This window comes from Thamnophis elegans, chromosome 8 (assembly GCF_009769535.1).
Source record: "Thamnophis elegans isolate rThaEle1 chromosome 8, rThaEle1.pri, whole genome shotgun sequence".
Taxonomy (NCBI): Eukaryota; Metazoa; Chordata; class Lepidosauria; order Squamata; family Colubridae; genus Thamnophis; species Thamnophis elegans.
In genome coordinates, this window is record NC_045548.1 from 64,965,466 (window position 1) to 64,985,561 (window position 20,096).

The 20,096-nt window shown below is 39.9% G+C and overlaps 1 protein-coding gene across 1 annotated transcript in view; it reads right to left on the reverse strand.

Moving 5' to 3' along the window:
• Window positions 1-20,096, reverse strand: part of TAF2 (TATA-box binding protein associated factor 2) — a 67,039-nt gene that overhangs the window by 16,562 nt on the left and 30,381 nt on the right. The window contains exons 17-25 of the mRNA XM_032222733.1: window positions 19,681-19,821; window positions 18,411-18,521; window positions 16,625-16,818; window positions 13,687-13,826; window positions 12,596-12,665; window positions 11,335-11,444; window positions 2,804-3,033; window positions 1,812-1,964; window positions 677-782 (exon numbers count right to left, since the gene is read on the reverse strand). Coding sequence (XP_032078624.1) covers window positions 677-782; window positions 1,812-1,964; window positions 2,804-3,033; window positions 11,335-11,444; window positions 12,596-12,665; window positions 13,687-13,826; window positions 16,625-16,818; window positions 18,411-18,521; window positions 19,681-19,821 — 1,255 coding nt within the window. The remainder of the gene's footprint in view (window positions 1-676; window positions 783-1,811; window positions 1,965-2,803; window positions 3,034-11,334; window positions 11,445-12,595; window positions 12,666-13,686; window positions 13,827-16,624; window positions 16,819-18,410; window positions 18,522-19,680; window positions 19,822-20,096) is intronic.

Sequence of the window (20,096 nt, forward strand, 5' to 3'; positions counted from 1 at the left end):
GTAAATAAAGTGTACTTCTGCTGCACTGTAGATTCCAGAGGAGTACATTATAAATATCCTTTTAACCCAACTAGGACTAGTTTCATCATCATCTAAGCACAGGAAACACTTCCATCAATGTTCTTTCTTTATACATATGAAATGGACATTTAAAAGCATGATCAGGAAAGGCTGAAATGAATGACCATGTGAATATACTATATATATGAGCATGACCAAACCAGGGGTGGGATTCAATTTTTTTTTACTACCTGTTCTGTGGATGTGGCTTGGGGCTTGGTGGGCATGGCAGGGGAAGGATACTGTAAAATCTCCATTCCCACTCGACTCCAGGGGAAGGATACTGCAAAATCCCCTTTCCCTCCTGATCAGCTGAGACTTGGGAAGCAGAGAATAGATGGGGTCAGGGCCAGTCAGAGGGGGCATTTACCGGTTCTCTGAACTACTCAAAATTTCCACTACCAGTTCACCAGAACACCACCTCTGGACCAAACCAATACATTTTTTTAAATACAGTTTTTGCATGTTTTTGTGAGTGACTAATAAACACTTTTTTACATTTTGGTAAACAAGAAATTACTGCCTTTTAAAATTAAAAATCAGAGTTTGGTAAATTTAAACATTAGAATTGTTTTTTTTTATTATTATTATTGACTTTTATCCACCCAACACTAACCTGGTGTTGATGGTCTTTCCAGCATATTTAAATGATGGTAGATAAAAGCTTGACTGTCATGAACGGTGTCCATATCAATCTCTTCTTCTTCTTGGGAATTTGAAAACTGCAATATTAGGGGGAAAAAACCAAACATAGATTAAAAGTACTAATCAGCAGCTAAAATATTTTTTTCCCTTTTCCACATCTATGGAAAATAATTATAATAAACAAGCTGATTTAAAAAAACAAAAATCTTGGGTTTTTCCCCAAACAACCTAATTTCATTTACTGTCAATTTCTCCTAGAATGAGAACTATTTGTTTATGCTCCTGAAGATATGGCTATTAATACAAATGTAAAAATGCAGCAGATAATGGGTTACTCAGACCCTCTTGGTATTAGCAATTTCTTACTACTATGGGACAGATGAAGATATTAAACATAGTAGTGTCAAAAGCTAAAGCTCTTTCACTCTCTCCCTTGTTTTTGGGGTATCTTATGTATGTAGTCCATAAGTCAAAGAATCTTCTATATAACACCCCTAGGGTTGTATGTTCCATTAAGATACAGCCTGTTGTGCCTTAAAATGACCTTTGGCTTAACTGAATGGTCATTCTCTGGGCGCTGCTTGGAAAATCCAAGCATGGGGTTAAATTCAGTTAAATTCATGGGCTTCTACTGTACTGCTGTAACTCTGGAATGCCTCGAGCAATTTCAACCAAACCTGGTACACAGATGATTTACTCTCTGGAGAAAAATACTGTGGGGGTAAGACATCCCTAACACCCCTGTGTTCTGTTAAGATGTAGCCTGCTGTGCCTTTCAAAGGCTTCTACTATACTACCATAAAATGGATTCTACTGTACAGCACAGTGGAGCTGCCATGGTAACGGCTTAATAGTACTCCACAAGGGGGCCCCCACGAGCAAGGGGGAAACCCCAACATTAGAAATTACGTTTGGTCTGGACATTTTCCTCCAATAAATAAATATCGGGGCAATGCTGGACTATCAGCTAGTCATATGATAAGATACAAGCCATCTTTCAAAAGGGGCTGGATTTTTCTCCCCAGGCCAGTACAGAACCGTATAGTGATAGGTGATATTTAAGATTGGAGTATGCACGGTTCTCCTGCTATCTACCATTGACTTACCCTTATTTTGAGCTTAACTTTGCTGTCTTCGGTCTTCTCAAGTATCTGTCCAGGTTCCAGTGGAGACCCAAGAGGTGTATCAGCTTTCCTCTTCAACCCCTGCTGATGTGGAAGGGGAAGGATGGACGTTTCCTTAATAAGGTGATCATCTTCCTTGAGAAGCAATTTAAAAAATAAATAAATTTGTAAATATTAAGAGTGGTATAGCAAGAACATAAGCAACAATTCTAATCTATTGGGAACTGAACACAATACATTTGGGATCCTTCACAATATCAGCTGTAGGAGTCATTCTTGAGAACGCAAATGCAATTATTCCTACTGGATACAATGGAATGAGCTGTCATCCTCCCAAACCAGCCAAATCATAAATATGTTACTAAACAATGACAGACATTCCTTATTTTTTTAAAAAAATGGGCTATTAGGCCCCTAGGTGTACAAGATTACTAAGAGAATAGTGGGGGAAGAGAGCATGTTATTAATCATAAATTAATTATGACCAATGCCAAAACAAAGCTACCTTTATAAGTTGAGCCGTACAAGTAAGATTCTTAATACAGCCTGAAAGGACATGTTTTGCTAATAAAAAAAAGGGATTTCAGCCTAGAGGAAAAAGCCAAAGCCACATTTGTTTACGCTTGTCAGAACTTGTCATGTGGCAATTTATCACCCAGGTTGATACCCTAAAATCTGTGCCATTGTTCATGGAGGCTTCCCTCTCCATGAGAGTCAAGCCTTCTATGCTCAGGATGTAGGCACGGTGTTCACTTTTTCAAGCAACGCGGATGAGAAAAATTACAGCCTGATTAAATAAATGGCCTAAGGGGGAGAGTGGAGACAACCTTTGGCCAAGGGAAGCAGGCTGCAGTGAAATCAGGAGGAACAAGGGTTAAAAACAGAGACCACTGAAGGAAACTGAGCTGCTGAGCTGGTGAAGAAGGGAGTTCAGGGTGTGCAAGGAATGGGAGAGGGGGGGCGGATTTGCTTACTGTGCTTTGGAAGCCAACTATTTGACCCAGAGAGTTTGGATTGTTAGGAGGTTCCAGGCCATTTGCTCCGGGTTCAGGGATTATCGTCGGGTTCAGCACAGCTTTCTTTTCTTTGAGGTTAAGGACTAAGCCGAGCTCCGGCAGGGGCAAACAGGAAGGTCTGCTAAGACCAAACAGGGTGAAGTACAGGTCGACGGCACCACAGCGCAGCCTCCAGTCATGGCACGTACCTTGAGAAGCAGAGAGAGAGAGAGAGAACAAAGAGTCATCTTTACACATATGATTGTTGCGGCCCGCCAGCAGAGCTTTGCGGCAGACTCAGATTGTGAGGAAGTTGGGGAGGAACATGGGCCAGTCCTGGAGTCTAGGGAAGGCTCTGATGAGGGCTCTGCGTCGGAGGCAGAGATGAAGTCAGGGCCGTCTGACAGTTATCAGCTGCCTTTGGAGTCGGAGATCAGTGTGGCAGAAGAACAGCTGGAGCCTGTTCCCGATGTCTGCATGTGCAGAGCTGCCAGGAGAAGGAAACAGCTAAGGAACAAGGGCCGACTTGCGAGTAAAGGCACAGGTGGACGGTGAATGGCCTTTCCAATAGGGCAAAAAAGATGAGCAAAAGGGGAGTGGAGTTTGCAGGAGACAATTAGTTCCTTTCGTGAATGTGAAGATTTGTTTGTGACTCTCAGAGATTCCTTGCCAAGTATTTTCTGGTACAGCATTGGAGTTTGGAAGATATCGGCTTGGCAGCTCTCCAACCTTGATAAGGTCTGTGGTTGTAAATTTACTCTTTGAAGACTGTTTGCCGGGACTGTGCTGGTTGCGAATGAGTGGAATTCACATTAGCCTAATAAAAAGGGGTTTTGTCAAGACAAGGAGTCTGCTTCCTGATTTTGGGAAGCCTATAGCAATAGCAATTAGACTTATATACCGCTTCATAGGGCTTTCAGCCCTCTCTAAGCGGTTTACAGAGTCAGCATATTGCCCCCAACAACAATCCGGGTCCTCATTTTACCCACCTCGGAAGGATGGAAGGCTGAGTCAACCCTGAGCCGGTGAGATTTGAACAGCCGAATTGCAGAACTGCAGTCAGCTGAAGTAGCCTGCAGTGCTGCATTTAACCACTGCGCCACCTCGGCTCCTAGGCCCGCCTAGGTCAGAACAATGATGCCTTCCGCTACAACATCCGCAGCAAGGCTAAAAAGCTCTCAGAACGGTATCAACTTCTCAGAAAGGTATCAACTAGAGGTGACTCTACAGGTAGTCCTGGGTTTATGACAGCCATTGGGACTGGGACTGCCATTGCTAAGCAGGAGGCTGTAAGGCGCAATTTTTTCCCCATTTTTTTTTATTTTTTTGAATAAAAAACAAAAAAAAATCATCCTCTATTACAAATTGTAGAAAGTGTCAATTGGTTACAAAGAGTTTTTGTGCATCTCTTCCACAGTCATCGCCTCTGATTCATATAAAATTATCTATTTTATATCACATATATTTATAAATATTGTTATCATCATACCTCATCCTTCATATGGCTATAGTTGTTTTAACGTCCCTTTATAACAAACATTCCAAAATTTAAAACAAAACCACATAGTGGCATTCCCTTATCTATTTTCAATATCATCTAACCACATTATACCTTTATAACACATTCAAAATAAAAAATTAATTATGTTCAGTAACAAATTTTTTAAAACCTTTTCTTAATCATTGTTTACAATTTATATACAATTTCCCTTTTATCCTGTCAATATAAATTATTACATTGTTATCATTATCAGTCATTTATTTAGCGATAGTTTGACTATGTTTAAGTTACTTTTCCCCCTTTTCCCCCCTTTTAAAAATTTATACCAAATTTCTTCTTGTCAAACCAATATATATGTGTACATTGTTATCATTATCAATTATTTACCTAACTTTATCATCACTACATTTTTAACATAATGCTCTAATTTTAACTAAATTTAACTAGTGTTTTATTATTAATTTTCATATCTCAACCTGTGTCTTTCCAGTAATAGTGTAGTCCTATTTCTTTTGCCATTTCCTTAATCAAATTTGTTTGGACTTCTCTTCGCAGCTTGTTCCTTATTACATATCTTGTAACATCTCAAAACCCTCCATCAGCTTTCTTAAACAGTTTATCTTTGGTTATCAGTAGTGCTTTGGTCAAAATTTCTCTCCTTAAACCCATCCATTCTTCTCTTTTTTCTTCTTCTATATCTTGAAATCTGTAGTAAAATACCTTTCCATCTATCTTCCCTTTCCTTATTCCACTATTTCCATCTGCAATCACACTCAGTTCACTGTCAATATCCACGGTTATCTTGCCTCTTTGTTCATTTTTCCCCTTGGGTTTTTAGGACTCCAGCCTTCACTTTTTCCATTTGCTGAATATCTTCTATTGGCTGAGTATCTTCCATTTTTCCATCAGGTTTTGCCACATTAAAGTTTATATTTTCAATATTTTCCAATCTCTTCTCAATTCTCTCTGTTGTTTCCAATAATTTTTGAATTCCAGACATAATCTGTTGCAATGTTATGGTTTCTTTTTGAATTCGTGCCATCCTTCCAATTAATAAACACAGCCACTGTGGTTTAAAAACAAATCTTTGTTTTCACTTCTTTCTAGCTAGCAACAAACATCCAAAGGGCACCTGCGTAAGCAATCCATGCCCTTCTTTATAAGCAAGCTGAATCCTTTGAAGTGCAAGGTCAAAATGATCAAAGGGGAAAAAAGAAAAAGCAATGTTTCCAGGTCTCAACCTCCAACCTCCAAGTGGTAGTGTAACTTCTTTTCCCTCTCAGGATACTACCCTCTTTATATACCTTTTAAATCTTCTTTATGTTTCAAGCTTAGAAGAAATAAAGTTCTTAAATGAAACCAAATAAAAAGAAAAAATCCATCCCAACCAATATTGTAGAAGTAAAAAGTTTAATCCATAGATAAAAAAAGAAATAGGAGAAAATCCAAAACTTTCACTTTAAAAAGTAAAAAATATTCGCAAAACTTCTATCAATAGAAAAGAAATAAAAAAAGATAACACACTATCGAATTATGCTAATTCCGCCGCTTATTTCCTTTTCTTTACCAATTTGATTTAACTTCAATCTTTTTGGGGCAGTCTTTTATAAAAATAAAATTTCCTCAGCAAATGGACAGTTTCTCTTTTCGCTTTTCCTCCCATTTCGGAGCTGTCCCAACTTCAACAGCTTGAGGCTGTGCTTTTTGTCACCAGCTAAAAAAGATTCTCTTGGATCAATTGGGAATTTTGCGATGTCCCTGAGATCAGCAAGACATACTCTTCCCTGTCACCGTCTCTTCGGGATGGTTTAGGTCCAGATGGACTGTCCAGAAGCAAAAGTATTGACTGCGATCTCAGAGCCCGAAGATTGCACGTCGTGTCGTTGCGACGTCAGTTCCTTTCTTTCCCTTGTAAGGCGCAATTTTGACTGACTGCACTGCTTGGCAATGATGATCCAACAAGTCATAACTCCAGGTTTTGGGCCATTTAAGGAAGCAGCAGAGGGAGTCCTACTCTGTAAGGAAAGAACGTAGGGGTACTGCAGAGGAGTGGGAGAAGCCCAGTACTGACCGCATATAAGATGGGAGAGGGGGGGTGCTGCGGTGTGGCACAAGCTCAGGAAGGCCAGTGAAGGAGGACACAGGATGCTTACAAGAGGAGAAACGTGACCCGTCAAAAGCGCGGAGGACAAAATCGCGCTCGATGAAAGCGCGCATGTGACGTCATCACAGCGCGACGAAAAAAATTAAAAATTGAAATAAAATTAAAATTAAAGCAAGCCGATTCACATAAAGGTAAGGGTTAGGTTAAGGGTTAGGGTTAGGGTTAGGTTAAGGGTTAGGGTCAGGTTTAGAGCGTTAGCGTTAGGTTTAGCGTTAGGTTAAGGGTTAGCGTTAGGTTTTTCGTTACGTTAACGGTTAGGTTTAGGGTTAGATTTAGGGTTAGGTTAAGGGTTAGGTTTAGGGTTAGGTTTGGGGGGGTTAGGGGAAGGTTTTAGCTTTATTTTTACATTTTTCGATCACAGCGCGATGTTTTTGTCGCGCTGTGATGACGTCAAATGCGCGCTTTCGTCGAGCGCGATTTTGTCCTCCGCGATTTTGTGGTGGAACCGCGGAGAAAGACTGGGAAGAGAGGGCATGGATGCTGGCAAACGCAGACGGGCCTAGGAAGGAGGGCACTGGTGGGTGCCTGCATGTATGAGAGTGCACAGAGGCCTAAGAAGGAGGGCACTGGTGGGTGCCTGCAAGCGCAGTGAAGGCCAGGAAATAGGGTGGTGTGTGTGCACTTGCGTGTGTTTGAGCACAGGGAGGTCCAGGTTGGCATTCTTGGGTGCAGTCACATTCACATTAGCAAAGGATGGAAGAAGAGTGAGGTGCATTTAAGTGACCAGAGGGGAGGGAGGAGAGTGCTGAACAAGTACATAGAGATCGGGTAAGGACATAGCTAGTGGGTGCATGCATGTAGCAAGTGTGGTCTGTCCCAGCAAAGAAAGATGTGTGTGTGTGTGTGTGTGTGTGTGTGTGTGTTATCCAAGCAAATTGCAACTTCCCTGTTTGGTTTCCCCACTGTGGTAAGCCGGCAAAGGTTGCAAACAGTGATCACATGATTGTGGAACAACTGCAACTGGGCATAAGTGAAAACTAGTTGACAAATGCTAGTATTTTGTTCATGGGACTGCGGGGAAACTGAAATGGCTGGAACTTCCAAGACTTACTACCAGACGCCTTTCATTCAGCACCCATTGCAACTTCAAACCGTTGCTGAACAAATAGCTGTAACTCAAGGACTGATACCATTTTGCAACAATAGGAATTCTGAGCAAACATCACCAAGAAATAACAATTAGCAACGTTGTTTTTACTTCTTACATTTAACTGATAAAAAGATTCATTGTATTTTTATTAAATACTTCCAACAAATGAACATTAAATGTATCAGCTACGGGTTACCAACTGCAGTTAGGATTGGTGAATCTGCGGTCATAAAGTGAAATGCCATATGACTGCACCTGACTTATGCCAGCTCCAGTTGCAGTTGTTAAGTGAATCACTGTGAGTCTTCAAGCACATCATGTGACAGTGGCTTGCAATTTCCCACTGGCTTCCCCACTAACACCTGCTTGTTGAAAGCCATAGGCTATCAGGGGCACAAATGACACCCTTGTGATCACTGGGAATTGCGACTATCCTAAATGCACCCGGCTGCCAAGAGCACAAATCGTGTTCACATGACAGCAGGGATGCTGCAATAATTGCAGCTTTGAGGACCAATCACAAGTCTCTCATTTTCGACAACATTGTAACTTCAAACAGTCGCTGAACAAGTGTTCAGTAAGGGAGGACTATATGTACAGTCTTACAACTTACACTGAAACAAGTTGAGATTTTAAAAGGTCAATTCCTCTATATACCGTGTGTGGGTGTGTGTGTGTGCACGCAGGCAGGCACAATTGTATGTGTGTGTATAATATTATAGATGTAAACCTATAGACATATATTTATTAGTCATTAGCTTTAATGATTATAGATTTAGCAGCGTGCAAGGCCAAGAAAAGATATATTTATAGTATGGGAAGCAACAATATTTTGAAATATACAGTATATTTTAGCAAACAGTTCCCAGAAAAGAAGAAAAATAGCCAGTAAATGAAATTAAATGGGTGTGTCTCAAGCACAATTCAGCAAAGAGGAAAATTACAAGATAGTCTATTTATTTATTTATTTATATAGATACACACACACACACAACTGTCACAAGATCCTGCAGCATATGATACTGTATGGACCCAAAGACCTTTTTGCCCTGATAAGAAAGCTAAAAACACAATGAAATGGAGCTCAACAGTTCTTGCCATCCAAAATTGAACCCATCTTCCAAAAGATAATAAACCAGAGGTTATTTCCTTTTGCTTTTCTTTCCAATTTATGATTCTACTGATTTCAACAGAGACAGAGAGGGGGGGGGGGGGGAACACAGCTCAAGTATTATTTATTCATTCAGATATGGTAACAATAAAAAGTATGCCATCTGAACTTTAAAACCAGTTGTGGAATATACTGATTGCCTTGGAAGCAGATATTTCAAGTATGAATATTCATTTAAGAACTTTAAAGTAATTCATTAGTTCTAGCTTTATTCTGGGAGGCAGTTTACATTCCCCTTAATATGGAATAACATGGTAAAGATCTGATTATTTCCAGAGGCCTTTCAAGAGAGTTTATCTTAATATAAAATTCTTACTGGTAATCTGGGACTTCACAATTGTTCTTTACAGAAAGTACAATTCAAATCCAAGGTCCACATGACTCACAGAGATTTGCTGCTAACTCTTCAAAAAAAAATAATCAAGAATCTCTCTTCCATTATAACTCCTTTTGTTACAATAAGGTCAATATGTTGAAAGACTAACTTTATGAGACAAATTTGCTTTGGTAGTTTTTTTTTAATGCAAGAGAAAATCCAAACTGTTTTACTTCTTGAATTCGACTTTTAGCAAAGCCTTCCAAAAATTGCCACCCCAATTACTTAAGCTGCTACACAGCTGTAAACTTGCAAAAGGAAAAAGGTCACACAAGATTCAAGTCGTATATAAATGTTTTGAAAATTGTTATAAACAATTGGTCAGGTGAAAATCAATTTTTACCCTCTTGGTAAGACAGGATCTGCTACATGAAAAAAAGAAAGAAAGGAAACCAGTGATAGAACTCTGGTGCAACATTTTTCTTCCCTAGAGTAGAGTAAAAAGAGCATCTTACAAGGAAAAGAATATCAATATTCCACTCAATGTTTTGCTTGCAAAAACTCTTATTTTTTTTAAAAAAATCCAGAGCCTATATTTATATGTATGATTAATCTGAGGTTAAAAACCCCAAGGAGTTGTTATGTGAATAAATAGTGCTACTGAACACCACTTCCTGGGTGGGATGAGTGTCAGGAAAAGACAGCCTTCATCATCAGAAGTATGTTTGGCCTCTATGGGAAGCAGGATGTTAGACCTCTGAAACCAGACGTGCTGTATAAACAGAAGGACCAACACCATCAATTTATCTAACTTTCATGAATTTCTTAAACCCATTTAAAAGGCATCTAAGGAAGTAGCCATCAGTACAATTTGGGACAACAAATTAATATGCACTGTTAGATTCCTCCTGCTGCCAGACTCAATTCTATTCAAATTAATTTGAAACAAAGAGCATGTGTGTTAATGTGTAGGATGTAAATCCACAGACAACATGTGTGAAGGGCTGAAAAGAACAGCTTGCCCTCTGATGTTGTGGGAGCTTCATCACTTGAGACTTTCAAGAAGAGATTGGACTGCCATTTGTCAGAAATGGTGTAGGGTCTCCTGCTTGGGCGGGGGGTTGGACTAGATGACCTACAAGGTCTCTTCCAATTCTGTTAATCTGAAAAGGGGAGAACAGCCTCCTTCAGTTCTGCTGATGAACTGCGGTTCTATCATGAGAAAGTCTTAAGTGCATGAAAACTAACTTCCACGGCATCCTCAATTTGAACAAATTTGCTGAATATTATTTTCATGAATTTTCCCTCATTATATAAGAAGGATTCAGCATTTGATCACCTCGGGCACTGTCAATTACTGAAATTCTTATGTTAAGTCTTCCTAGGGAAATCAGTAGATTTTATTGATGTGACATTTGTTTTCCAAAGTCAGCTGATTTTTGAAGAAGTCTATCCTAAGGATCAAAACTGAGCCACTAAGTTCATTAATACAAAAGGAAACCCAGCATACGACGGTGGTGATTTCTATTTATAGTATACTTAGAATAATGTTTTTTGCAGAACTGACTAAAAGACAAAGTCTATGTTGGAGGAAATTGTGCAGAACTTAAGTCCAAATAAATTCCATTTGTGTGCTTTAGACTATAATGGCATACGGTAAATTCTGAACATACCGTATTTTTCAGACTATAAGATGCACCAGTGTATAAGACGCACTAGGATTTCGAAGAAGTAAGTAAGAAAACATAGTTTTTGTCCTCTCCAGCTCGCAGGAGCACTCTGCAGACTTCAGCAGGGCTGGGGGAAGGCAAAAATGCCCCCATTTTTGCAAAAAACGGGTGGAAAATGGGCTGTTTTTTGCAAAAACGGGATGCAGGGACAGAGCTACGAGAGGCCAAAAAATGGTTATATTTGGTGTATAAGATGCACCAACATTTCCACACACTTTTTGGGGGGGCGGGGGGAAGGTGTGTCTTATACTCTGAAAAATACGGTATATAGGTCTGTATATCAATAGAGAATACCTGGGAAACATAAGGTATACATACAGTAAATATAGGCAGTAAAAATACAGTACACATTGCCTTGAGTGCCATGCTAGAAAAGAAGAATATGAATTTAATAAAAGAAGGCCTTCTAAAATCAGTAAGACTTAGGGATAAGCAAATTCAAGTGTAGGGATAGCCATCTAGTATACATAATGTACCAAAATAAATAATTTATGTTCTCTATAATAAAGATTGTAAGTAATTAAGGAAAATATTTCACCTGAATTCATAAGCTTCCAGAGTTGATCGACCAAAGCTTCATTGCATAAAGGAGATTCCATGTTCTTGGTAAATGGTGGATTCTTTGTCAACATGTTTAATATTTTATGTCTAAAAGAAGACAAAAATCAACTTTCAATCCACACGAATTCTAACTTTTTTTTATTTCTTGCACTTTCTCAAATTTTAGAGGAAGTCCTTAACTTTAATATTAGAGTCAAACTCACTCATTTGCATTCACAAAGCTTAGGAAATTACACCCTGTAAATTTGCCTAATCTTTAAAAAAAGAATACACACACACACACACACAGTATATATATATATTCTTTATATATATATATATATATATATATATATATATATATATATATATATATGTGAGAAACTGAAACCAATAATCTAAACTTAATGACTCAAGCAGTAATAATCTGAATACTACGGCTATAAGCTATATTCTTACAACAGATGTGAATATAACTTCACATAAGACATAGAACTTTGTTTCATACAAATTGATCAATATAATTTAGTCTGGCATGTTGTATGAACTGAATCATGACCCGAGAATAATTCCCATGTCTTGAGAAACTAAGATCCCTTTACCCCTGAAAATGGGACTATGCTAATAGGATCCTGTATTCCCCCCCCCCCCTCCAAGGAAAGAGAATAGAGCAGCACACTATATTTTTTATAAATAGAAAAGGCAAAATCATTTGAGATATATAAACCAAAATGTTCTTTTCTAACCAGGTGGCTAAAAATGAGCTATTGGAAAAGGAAATTTTACATTTACGATATTATTTATATATAAAACTAGCTGATAATCCAGCGCTGCCAGAGTATTTATTTATCCCAAACCTCCTTCCATGAACGTTGCCGCAATTTCTAATGTTGGATTTTCTCCCTTACAAGAGGGACCCCTTGAGGAGTACTGTGAAGCCGTTACCATGGCAAATCCACAGCGCTGTACAGTAGAAGCCATTTTAAGGAACAACAAGCTGTATCTTAACAGAACATTCCCCTCCCCCAAGGGGTGTTCGTTCTGTCTGTCTGTCTGTCTGTCTGTCTGTCTGTCTGTCTGTCTCTATCTATCTATCTATCTATCTATCTATCTATCTATCTATCTATCTATCTATCTTCCATCCATCCATCCATCCATCCATCCATCCATCCATCCATCCATCTATCTATCTATCTATCTATCATCAAATAGAAGATAAGCTGAAATCCTGCAATGTTGAGGGAAAAAAGGAGGCTAACCTGACATAGGGCACTGGATCAGTCTGGACCATGTTTAGCAGCCACTGCAGTTCCTCGTAACTTCGGTCAACTATAAGAATAAAAATACAGCCTATTAAACACAATGGTCCGTCTCACTCATCAGAAGAAATTAGAAAAACTTCCTTGGGGAAGAGGAAAGCAGCAGCTTACAATTTATTTATTTATTCCACAGACTGGGGTTTGGGGACCCCTGTTCTAGATCGTATTTATGCAGAAAGACTGAAAATTCAAGAGTTCACAAATGTCTATGGAGATTCTTAGTCATCCAGGTCATAGTTCTCCCAAAGGTGCTTTTTTCAAGAGGCAACCGGACTTTCTTATTTTTTCTTTGAAGACGTTTCGCTTCTCAACCAAGAAGCTTCTTCAGCTCTGACTGGATTCTTCCCATTCCCCACCATCCAGTGAGAGCTGAAGAAGCTTCTTGGCTGAGAAACGAAACGTCTTCAAAGAAAAAAAAAACCAAGAAAGTCCAATTGCCTCTTGAAAAAAGCACCTTTGGGACAAGAGTTCACAAACTTTTAAGCACCACTGTGCCACTTGTCTGATCTAGGAATATTGGCAGAAATGTTTAAGTTACAGACACAGATATTGTTGTCACATCCATAACAGCAGTGAAATCTATAAAATTGCAGGAAGAGGTGATTTTCTCCATAGGCTGCCTGATTAACCTAGGGCAGTGATGGCTAACCTTTTTGCCGCATGCTGAAAGCGTGTACGCATCCAACAGCATGCATACCCATAATGCAATGCGCGCGTGACCCCACCCCTCGTGTGCTCCACCCCATGCATGCGTGTGACCCCCCCCCCCGCATGCTCCCACATGCACCCTGTTCCCTGCATGGGGAGAGGGCTCTGCATACCACCTGCACGCCATCAAGGACCCAGGGAATAGGATAAAAGAGACATCCTTCCCTGACTGCAGAGTCACAAAATTCCTGAAGGGTGGATGGGCTCCCTGTGTGCTTTAAAATACGATATGTGGTCAAAAGAACATGAAAGAAAACTGGGAACTGCTTTTGTTCTCTCTCTCTCTCTCTCACACACACACACACACACACTACCCTCCCTACCTTTTGTATAGTCAACAACCGCTTCCAAAGCCGCTATTCGAATATCTACAAAATGCCCATATTCTGCATAAGATTTAAAGACAGCAGGATCGCTTGGAACATGCCCATTCTTCTGCAGGATCCGAATTGCATTCAAACAGCTGTGAAGGAAAGATACAGGGGTGGGGTGGGGGGAAGAATCCAAATTTAAATGTAAAATCCAAATATATAGCCACTGGAAGTAAAAAAAGCAAAAACGTATTTTGGTCTGATCAAAACAAACTGAAGAGTATCATAATTTCTGAACTATGGAAAATTCACTGTAGGTAGTCCTCAGTTTACAATGGCAGACGGTACCGGAAATTTTGTGTCTAAGTGGTATGTTAATGAAGCACAACTGCATTGCTTAGCTTAGCGGTGGCAACGCCTGCAGTCCTGGTTGTTGTCATTAAGCAAATCCCACAATCATTAAGCGAGGCAGCTTTCTGCCGGCTTCCTATAACCAAAGTCAATGGGGAACCTGTCAGGAAGTTGCAAGTGCCAGACTAGCAGGGAATGTAAGCAGGGAAGTAAGAGGTTGCTACCAAAGGAGCAAGGGGTTATTCAGAAGGGGAGGACTGGCAGGGTGGCACAAGTCAGGGTATGAGAGGTAGAGGGGGCTCATGGGTATAAGGAGGCGGAATGGATTGGGTGTGCACAAGAAGTGCAGAACATGACAGGCGTATAAAGAGATGTGCAAGAGGCATGGCATGGATTGAGTGGGTGGGTGGGTGTATGAAAGGCCAGTGTAGTATGAGTGCCAAGAGACTGGGGGAGAATGCACAGATGGGGAAGACTTATCCCAGTAACTTTCAATCTACTGTATTTTTCGGAGTATAAGACACACCTTTTTTTTCTCAAGAAAAAAAAAAAGGGGGCTGAAAATCTGGGTGCGTCTTATACATTGAATACAACATTTTTTTGCCTCCCAAAGCCCTGCCCCTTTACCAAAATGTCCGTGCATAGCCTTATGGAGGCTTTCAGAGAGCTGCTGGGGGCTGGAGAGGACAGAAATGAGCAAAAAATGGGCCTTTTTGCCCCCCCCTCACCCCCAGCAGCACTCTATAAGCCTCCATAAGGCTATGCATGCAAATTTTTTGACAAAAAAACGGGCTGTTTTTTGCTCATTTCCCCCACCATCAACACTCTGCAAGCCCCCCCCCCCCAAGGCTATTCATGCCTTTTATTTTTTTTAAAAATGGGCCCATTTTCACAAAAAAACCGGGCCATTTTTGGGAGGTTTGCAGAGTGCAAAAACTCCCCCCCCCTTTTGGAAGGCTCTTTAGTTAGAGTGATTGATGAGAATTACATTGATCAAGTGCTGTGCCAGCAGAAACAAAGTCTTAGGTGCTGCAGGTTGTCAGTGATTTCCTTCTCCAGCACAGGGATAAATACACCTGGACACGTCTACCTACCTACCTACCTACTCTCTCTCTCTCTCCCTACCTACTGTATTTCTCTCTCTCTCTCCCTCTACCTATCTACCAACCTACTCTCTCTCTCTCCCTATCTACCTATTGTATTTCTCTCTCTCTCTCTCTCTCTCTCTCCCTATCTTCCTACCTACTGCCTCTCTCTCCCTACCTACCTACTGTATTTCTCTCTCTCTCTCTCCCCCTATCTTCCTACCTACTGCCTCTCTCTCCCTACCTACCTACTGTATTTCTCTCTCTCTCTCTCTCTCTCTCTCTCTCTCTCTCTATCCCTCTATCTACCTACCTACTCTTTCTCTCTCTCTACCTACCTACTCTATTTCTCTCTCTCCATCTACCTACCTACCTTTTCTCTCTCTCCCTATCTACTTACTCTATTTCTCTCTCTATCCCTCTATCTACCTACCTACCTATTCTCTCCCTCTACCTACCTACTGTATTTCTCTCTATAGCCCTCTATCTACCTACCTGCTTTTTAAAACTTTGCCTCTTCAAAACCTTGGTGCATCTTACATTCCGGTGCATCTTATATTCCGGTGCATCTTATACTCCGAAAAATATGGTACTTTCCCTTTAGATTTCTGGGGAAGGCAGCAGGAAAGGTTGCAAATAGTGATCAGATCACCAGGGAGGCTAAAACTGGTCGTAAGTGTAATCTGGCAATCGCGCAGATCCCAATTACATGACCACAGGGGGGGGGGGGGTGCTGGTATAGCCAGAACTCCCAGGACCAATCATAACTAACATTCGTTTAGCGCCATTGTAACTTGAAAAAGTTGAGAAATGGTCATAGGTCGATGACTACCTATAATTTATTCTTCAAGTTTTCTCTAGTATAATGTTATAGAAGTGTGATGTTAATAAAAAGACTTATTAAGAAACATAAAATTTAATATTTTCACTGTGTTATCCAATGCAGCATAGACTCATTTATAGTATGAAACACCTTGTAAACAAATGATGGAAATAACCGTATATGAAGAATCTTAGCTACTGTAGCTTTTTATTTTTATCTTTCTTCTTTGTGTCCCCATGCGTGAGATTCCCCTCCTGATCTAAGCTTGTCAAGAGACTGTTTTGTGTCACAAACAGCTTGGACTGAAATGTGTTTTACAACTGTGCAGATCTCTGCTCAAAACACCCTTAACTGACTGTCATAAATTGTAATCTTTAGCTTCTACCACACCTTATGTAGAAAATAATCTTAAAGAGCTACAGTACAAATGTTTTTAATAATGCTTGTTGGTTATTTTTCTCAAGAAAGTTTTTTTCCCCTGAAAAAAAAATTCTAGTTACCTATTAAATCTCTTCTTTGGCTTGTGCATTTACTGATAAAAATCAGAACATTGTTAAAAGTGCCTTAGTGCAAGATCTGAGTGACTGAATCAAGATTACAAAGTTAAAGGGAGGGAGGGAGAAAGAGGGAATTCATCTAACTTTCTTTCATATTTAGATTTTCAGAAAATCATAATATTTCTGTATCATACCTGACTGTAATTGTGTGTCTGTAACTGGGGAGCAGTTTTTCCATGTTTAAGAATCGGGTGATCTCTTCAAGAATAAGGCGTACATCAGGATTTAAATTGTCCAAAGTCCGAGCTTCATTGTTCACACTGACTGCAGGAGTTACAGAGTTTGCTAGGGCATCAATCAGTTCCGCACGGTAATAGTTGTCTGAAAACTAAAGTCAAAGAGTGAAATTTATTAAGAGGCAATGCAGAGTATTATAAAGAAAAGCATCTGCCGGACACATTCCATTAAACTGGCTGCTCTAATCAAGGAAACGAAGCATCAGCAGAGATTAAACCCCAATGTCCAAATTGGATTTATGCACAAAGAAACTGCTTGTGGGCTGAACCCAAAGAACTTACTTATTTGTTTTATACCCTATATCCTTGAAATTGGCTGATACTAAAAATGCACGCAATAAAAAGCTGGAACAATTTTATGGCAACAATAAATTGCAATAGTAATGCTATACGATAATGTGCAATAGTAACACTAGATCATTTGAACTCGCAGTTACAAAGATAAAAGGAAACCCCAAAGCTTTACAAATAGGAAAGGCCGTTGCAGCCAAGCCTAGAGCAGGAGGATATCACAAAGGTAACTCAGTACCTGGTTGGATTAGTGAAATGCATCTACAAAAAGTCACTTTTAAAGAACACTCAGAAAGAGAACAATTAACTGGTATTAGGCACCAAGAGCTCCATACCACCTATGCCAGTGATGGCTAAACTTTTCTGGACCGAGTGCCCAAAGCATGTGCATGCCCGAACCCCCCAAAATGCAATGCATGTGACCCCGTGCATGTGCCCCATGCATGTGCTCCCGTCTCCCAGACATGCACTCAGTCCCCCACGCATGCGTGCACGTGCCCTGGTCTGGCACAGCAGAGACCCAAAGGCTAGCTGGCCACCGGGAGGCATGTGCGCATACATGGCAGAGCTGAGCTGGGGCGATAGCTGGAGTGCCCACAGAGAGGGCGCTGCATGCCACCTGTGGCACGCGTGCCATAGGTTTGCCATCACGGACCTATGCTATGGGTCCTGCACTGGATGCTAACTCAAAGTGTTAATGGCCTTACTTCTTGATTGCTTGTTGCTACTTGGAAATTACCGGGCCATTTATGACCTTTTAACTCTGAACTTTGGCTAAACGTATTTCCCCTCCTAGAGGTATCTACGTTCTCATTTTCTTGAAGCTCGACATTCCATCTACCCCATGCATCCCACACCTGTGCAAAAGATCCTGTTGTTCCTGAATTCAATGTTATGTGTATACAAAATCTGTGCGCCCCTGCGCATATATTATACTGTAAATAACTTTCTCTTCCAATCAAATTCTGCCTATCTTGCATTCCATCCTGAAAGGAGGTGAGGAACATCCCCAACCTATATGAGATGAAGGGAATGAGGACCAAAAAAGGCTCTCCTTGATGGTAGCCTTCACGTTATGAAGCAACTTTACCCTTTGGGGGCCCCCAATCTACTAGACTTTTGTAAAACAGTTAAGATAAGCTTGGTCGCTAATGGGAGTTATGAACTGCCTTTCTGTCATGATCTATTTTTATGACTTTGTGTTTTATTTACTGCATTTCTATTTGTTGATGTCTGAGAATAGATTTGATATACAGTGGATAAGAATTGTATACATTTTTTCATAAATAAATAGGTCATGGTCACTTATATGTTCCACAAAAATAAGCATTCGTCTGCCTTGTAATTGTCCTGTAACATAAAATCAAGAGAGTCATGAGGTAAAACTTCTTACCTTGTTTTTTCTGTTGTCATTGTATTTGATCAGGTCTAAAATGAACATTAAAACCTCCTTAGGACACAGATTGTGAACATCTCTCAGCAAGGCCATTGCAACTGGCATTGTCTGTGGGGAGGGGGAAGTAATTGTTACAGTTCAAATTTTAGTTAAATCATAAGATTGTACAACTTCATTCTGCCTTCCACATGGTATTCGTTATTTGATTTCCCTCTCCAATAGTAAGATTAGTGTCATACAAAATCCCCAAATAAAATTACTCCTGTCTCATAGTCCCCATTCTGAAGAAGCATAGGTGTGAGACTACATTTAAAAGCAGATTCTTCCTTGAGTACACTATTTACCGATATTGGCCAGGCAGATGGATTACTATTTCCTGATAAACAAAATATTTTCAGAAACAGAAGTTTTGTACACCTATTATAGCTTTTTTTCTGGTATTTGTCCAATTGTACAATTGCTATTGCTAAATGAAATGTATTAACTAAATTGTCCATGGTACAAATATAGCAATATATTCCATCCCTGCTTCCCAGTTTACAGCAGGAAATGATAAAGAACACAAACCATGCAATTAAACAGCTATGAGAATGTACCAAATTAAAGATAAAGGTTCCCCTCACATATATGTGTTAATTGTTCTTGATTCTAGGGGGAGGTGCTCATCTCTGTTTCAAAGCTGAAGAACCAGCACTGTCTGAAGACGTCTCCGTGGTCATGTGGCCGGCATGACTAAATGCCAAAGGTGCACGGAACGCTGTTACCTTCCCACCCAAAAGGTGTTTCCTATTTTTCTACTTGCATTTTTACATGCTTTCGAACTGCTAGGTTGGCAGAAGCTGGGACAAGTATTGGGAGCTCACTCCGTTATGTGGTGCTAGGGATTCAAACCGCCGAACTGCTGATCTTTCTGATCGACAAGTTCAGTGTCTTAGCCACTGAGCCACTCTTATCAAATTAGCCAAGTACCAAAACGTCGGATACAAACCACAAACAAGTTGTCCAAACGTATCTAATTAAATGTATTTCTGCTTACCTTTGGGCAGACAATTTAATAAATCAATAATTACCATTTTTCCCAAAGGATATTTTGCTTTTCATTGCAAAGGAATGCTATCCCTTATGATGATAACAAATGTATCACAAATAACAGCAATTGCTTTTCTTTCTCCCCTCATGTTATTCAAATCCACTCTTGAACCAAACTCTACAGTGGAAAGCTGCTGTGATCAGAAAATCAAGTAAGATGACAAATTCCTTTTTTTACCTTTTGCAGAAAGTAGCTCTGAAAGTTCATGAAGTTATTGGTTTTCACAATATTTGGACAACTTTTACAACAGAACATTCGAGTGAAGAGAGACTTCATGGCTGGTGGTCCTGTCCATGTACTCACCATGAAATTTGCAATCTGTATAATTAAGAGAGAGAAAAAGAAGCCACATTACTAACAACGTTGCAAAGCTTGGTCTATTGCTAGCTCTGAGTGCCAACTTCTCTTTTCATCGTATTTTATTTCCAGCTTGTGGGGAAAATAAAATATAAGAGGTTTTTGTAAATGAATATTCCTTATTGTTTGATGGGTGAATAGCCTTTCAATTAGCATTTTTCGTATCTTCCCACTCTCACATTTGCCAGCTAAATAATTCATGTGTATCCGACATGGAATCCTTGAACGTGAAGGCA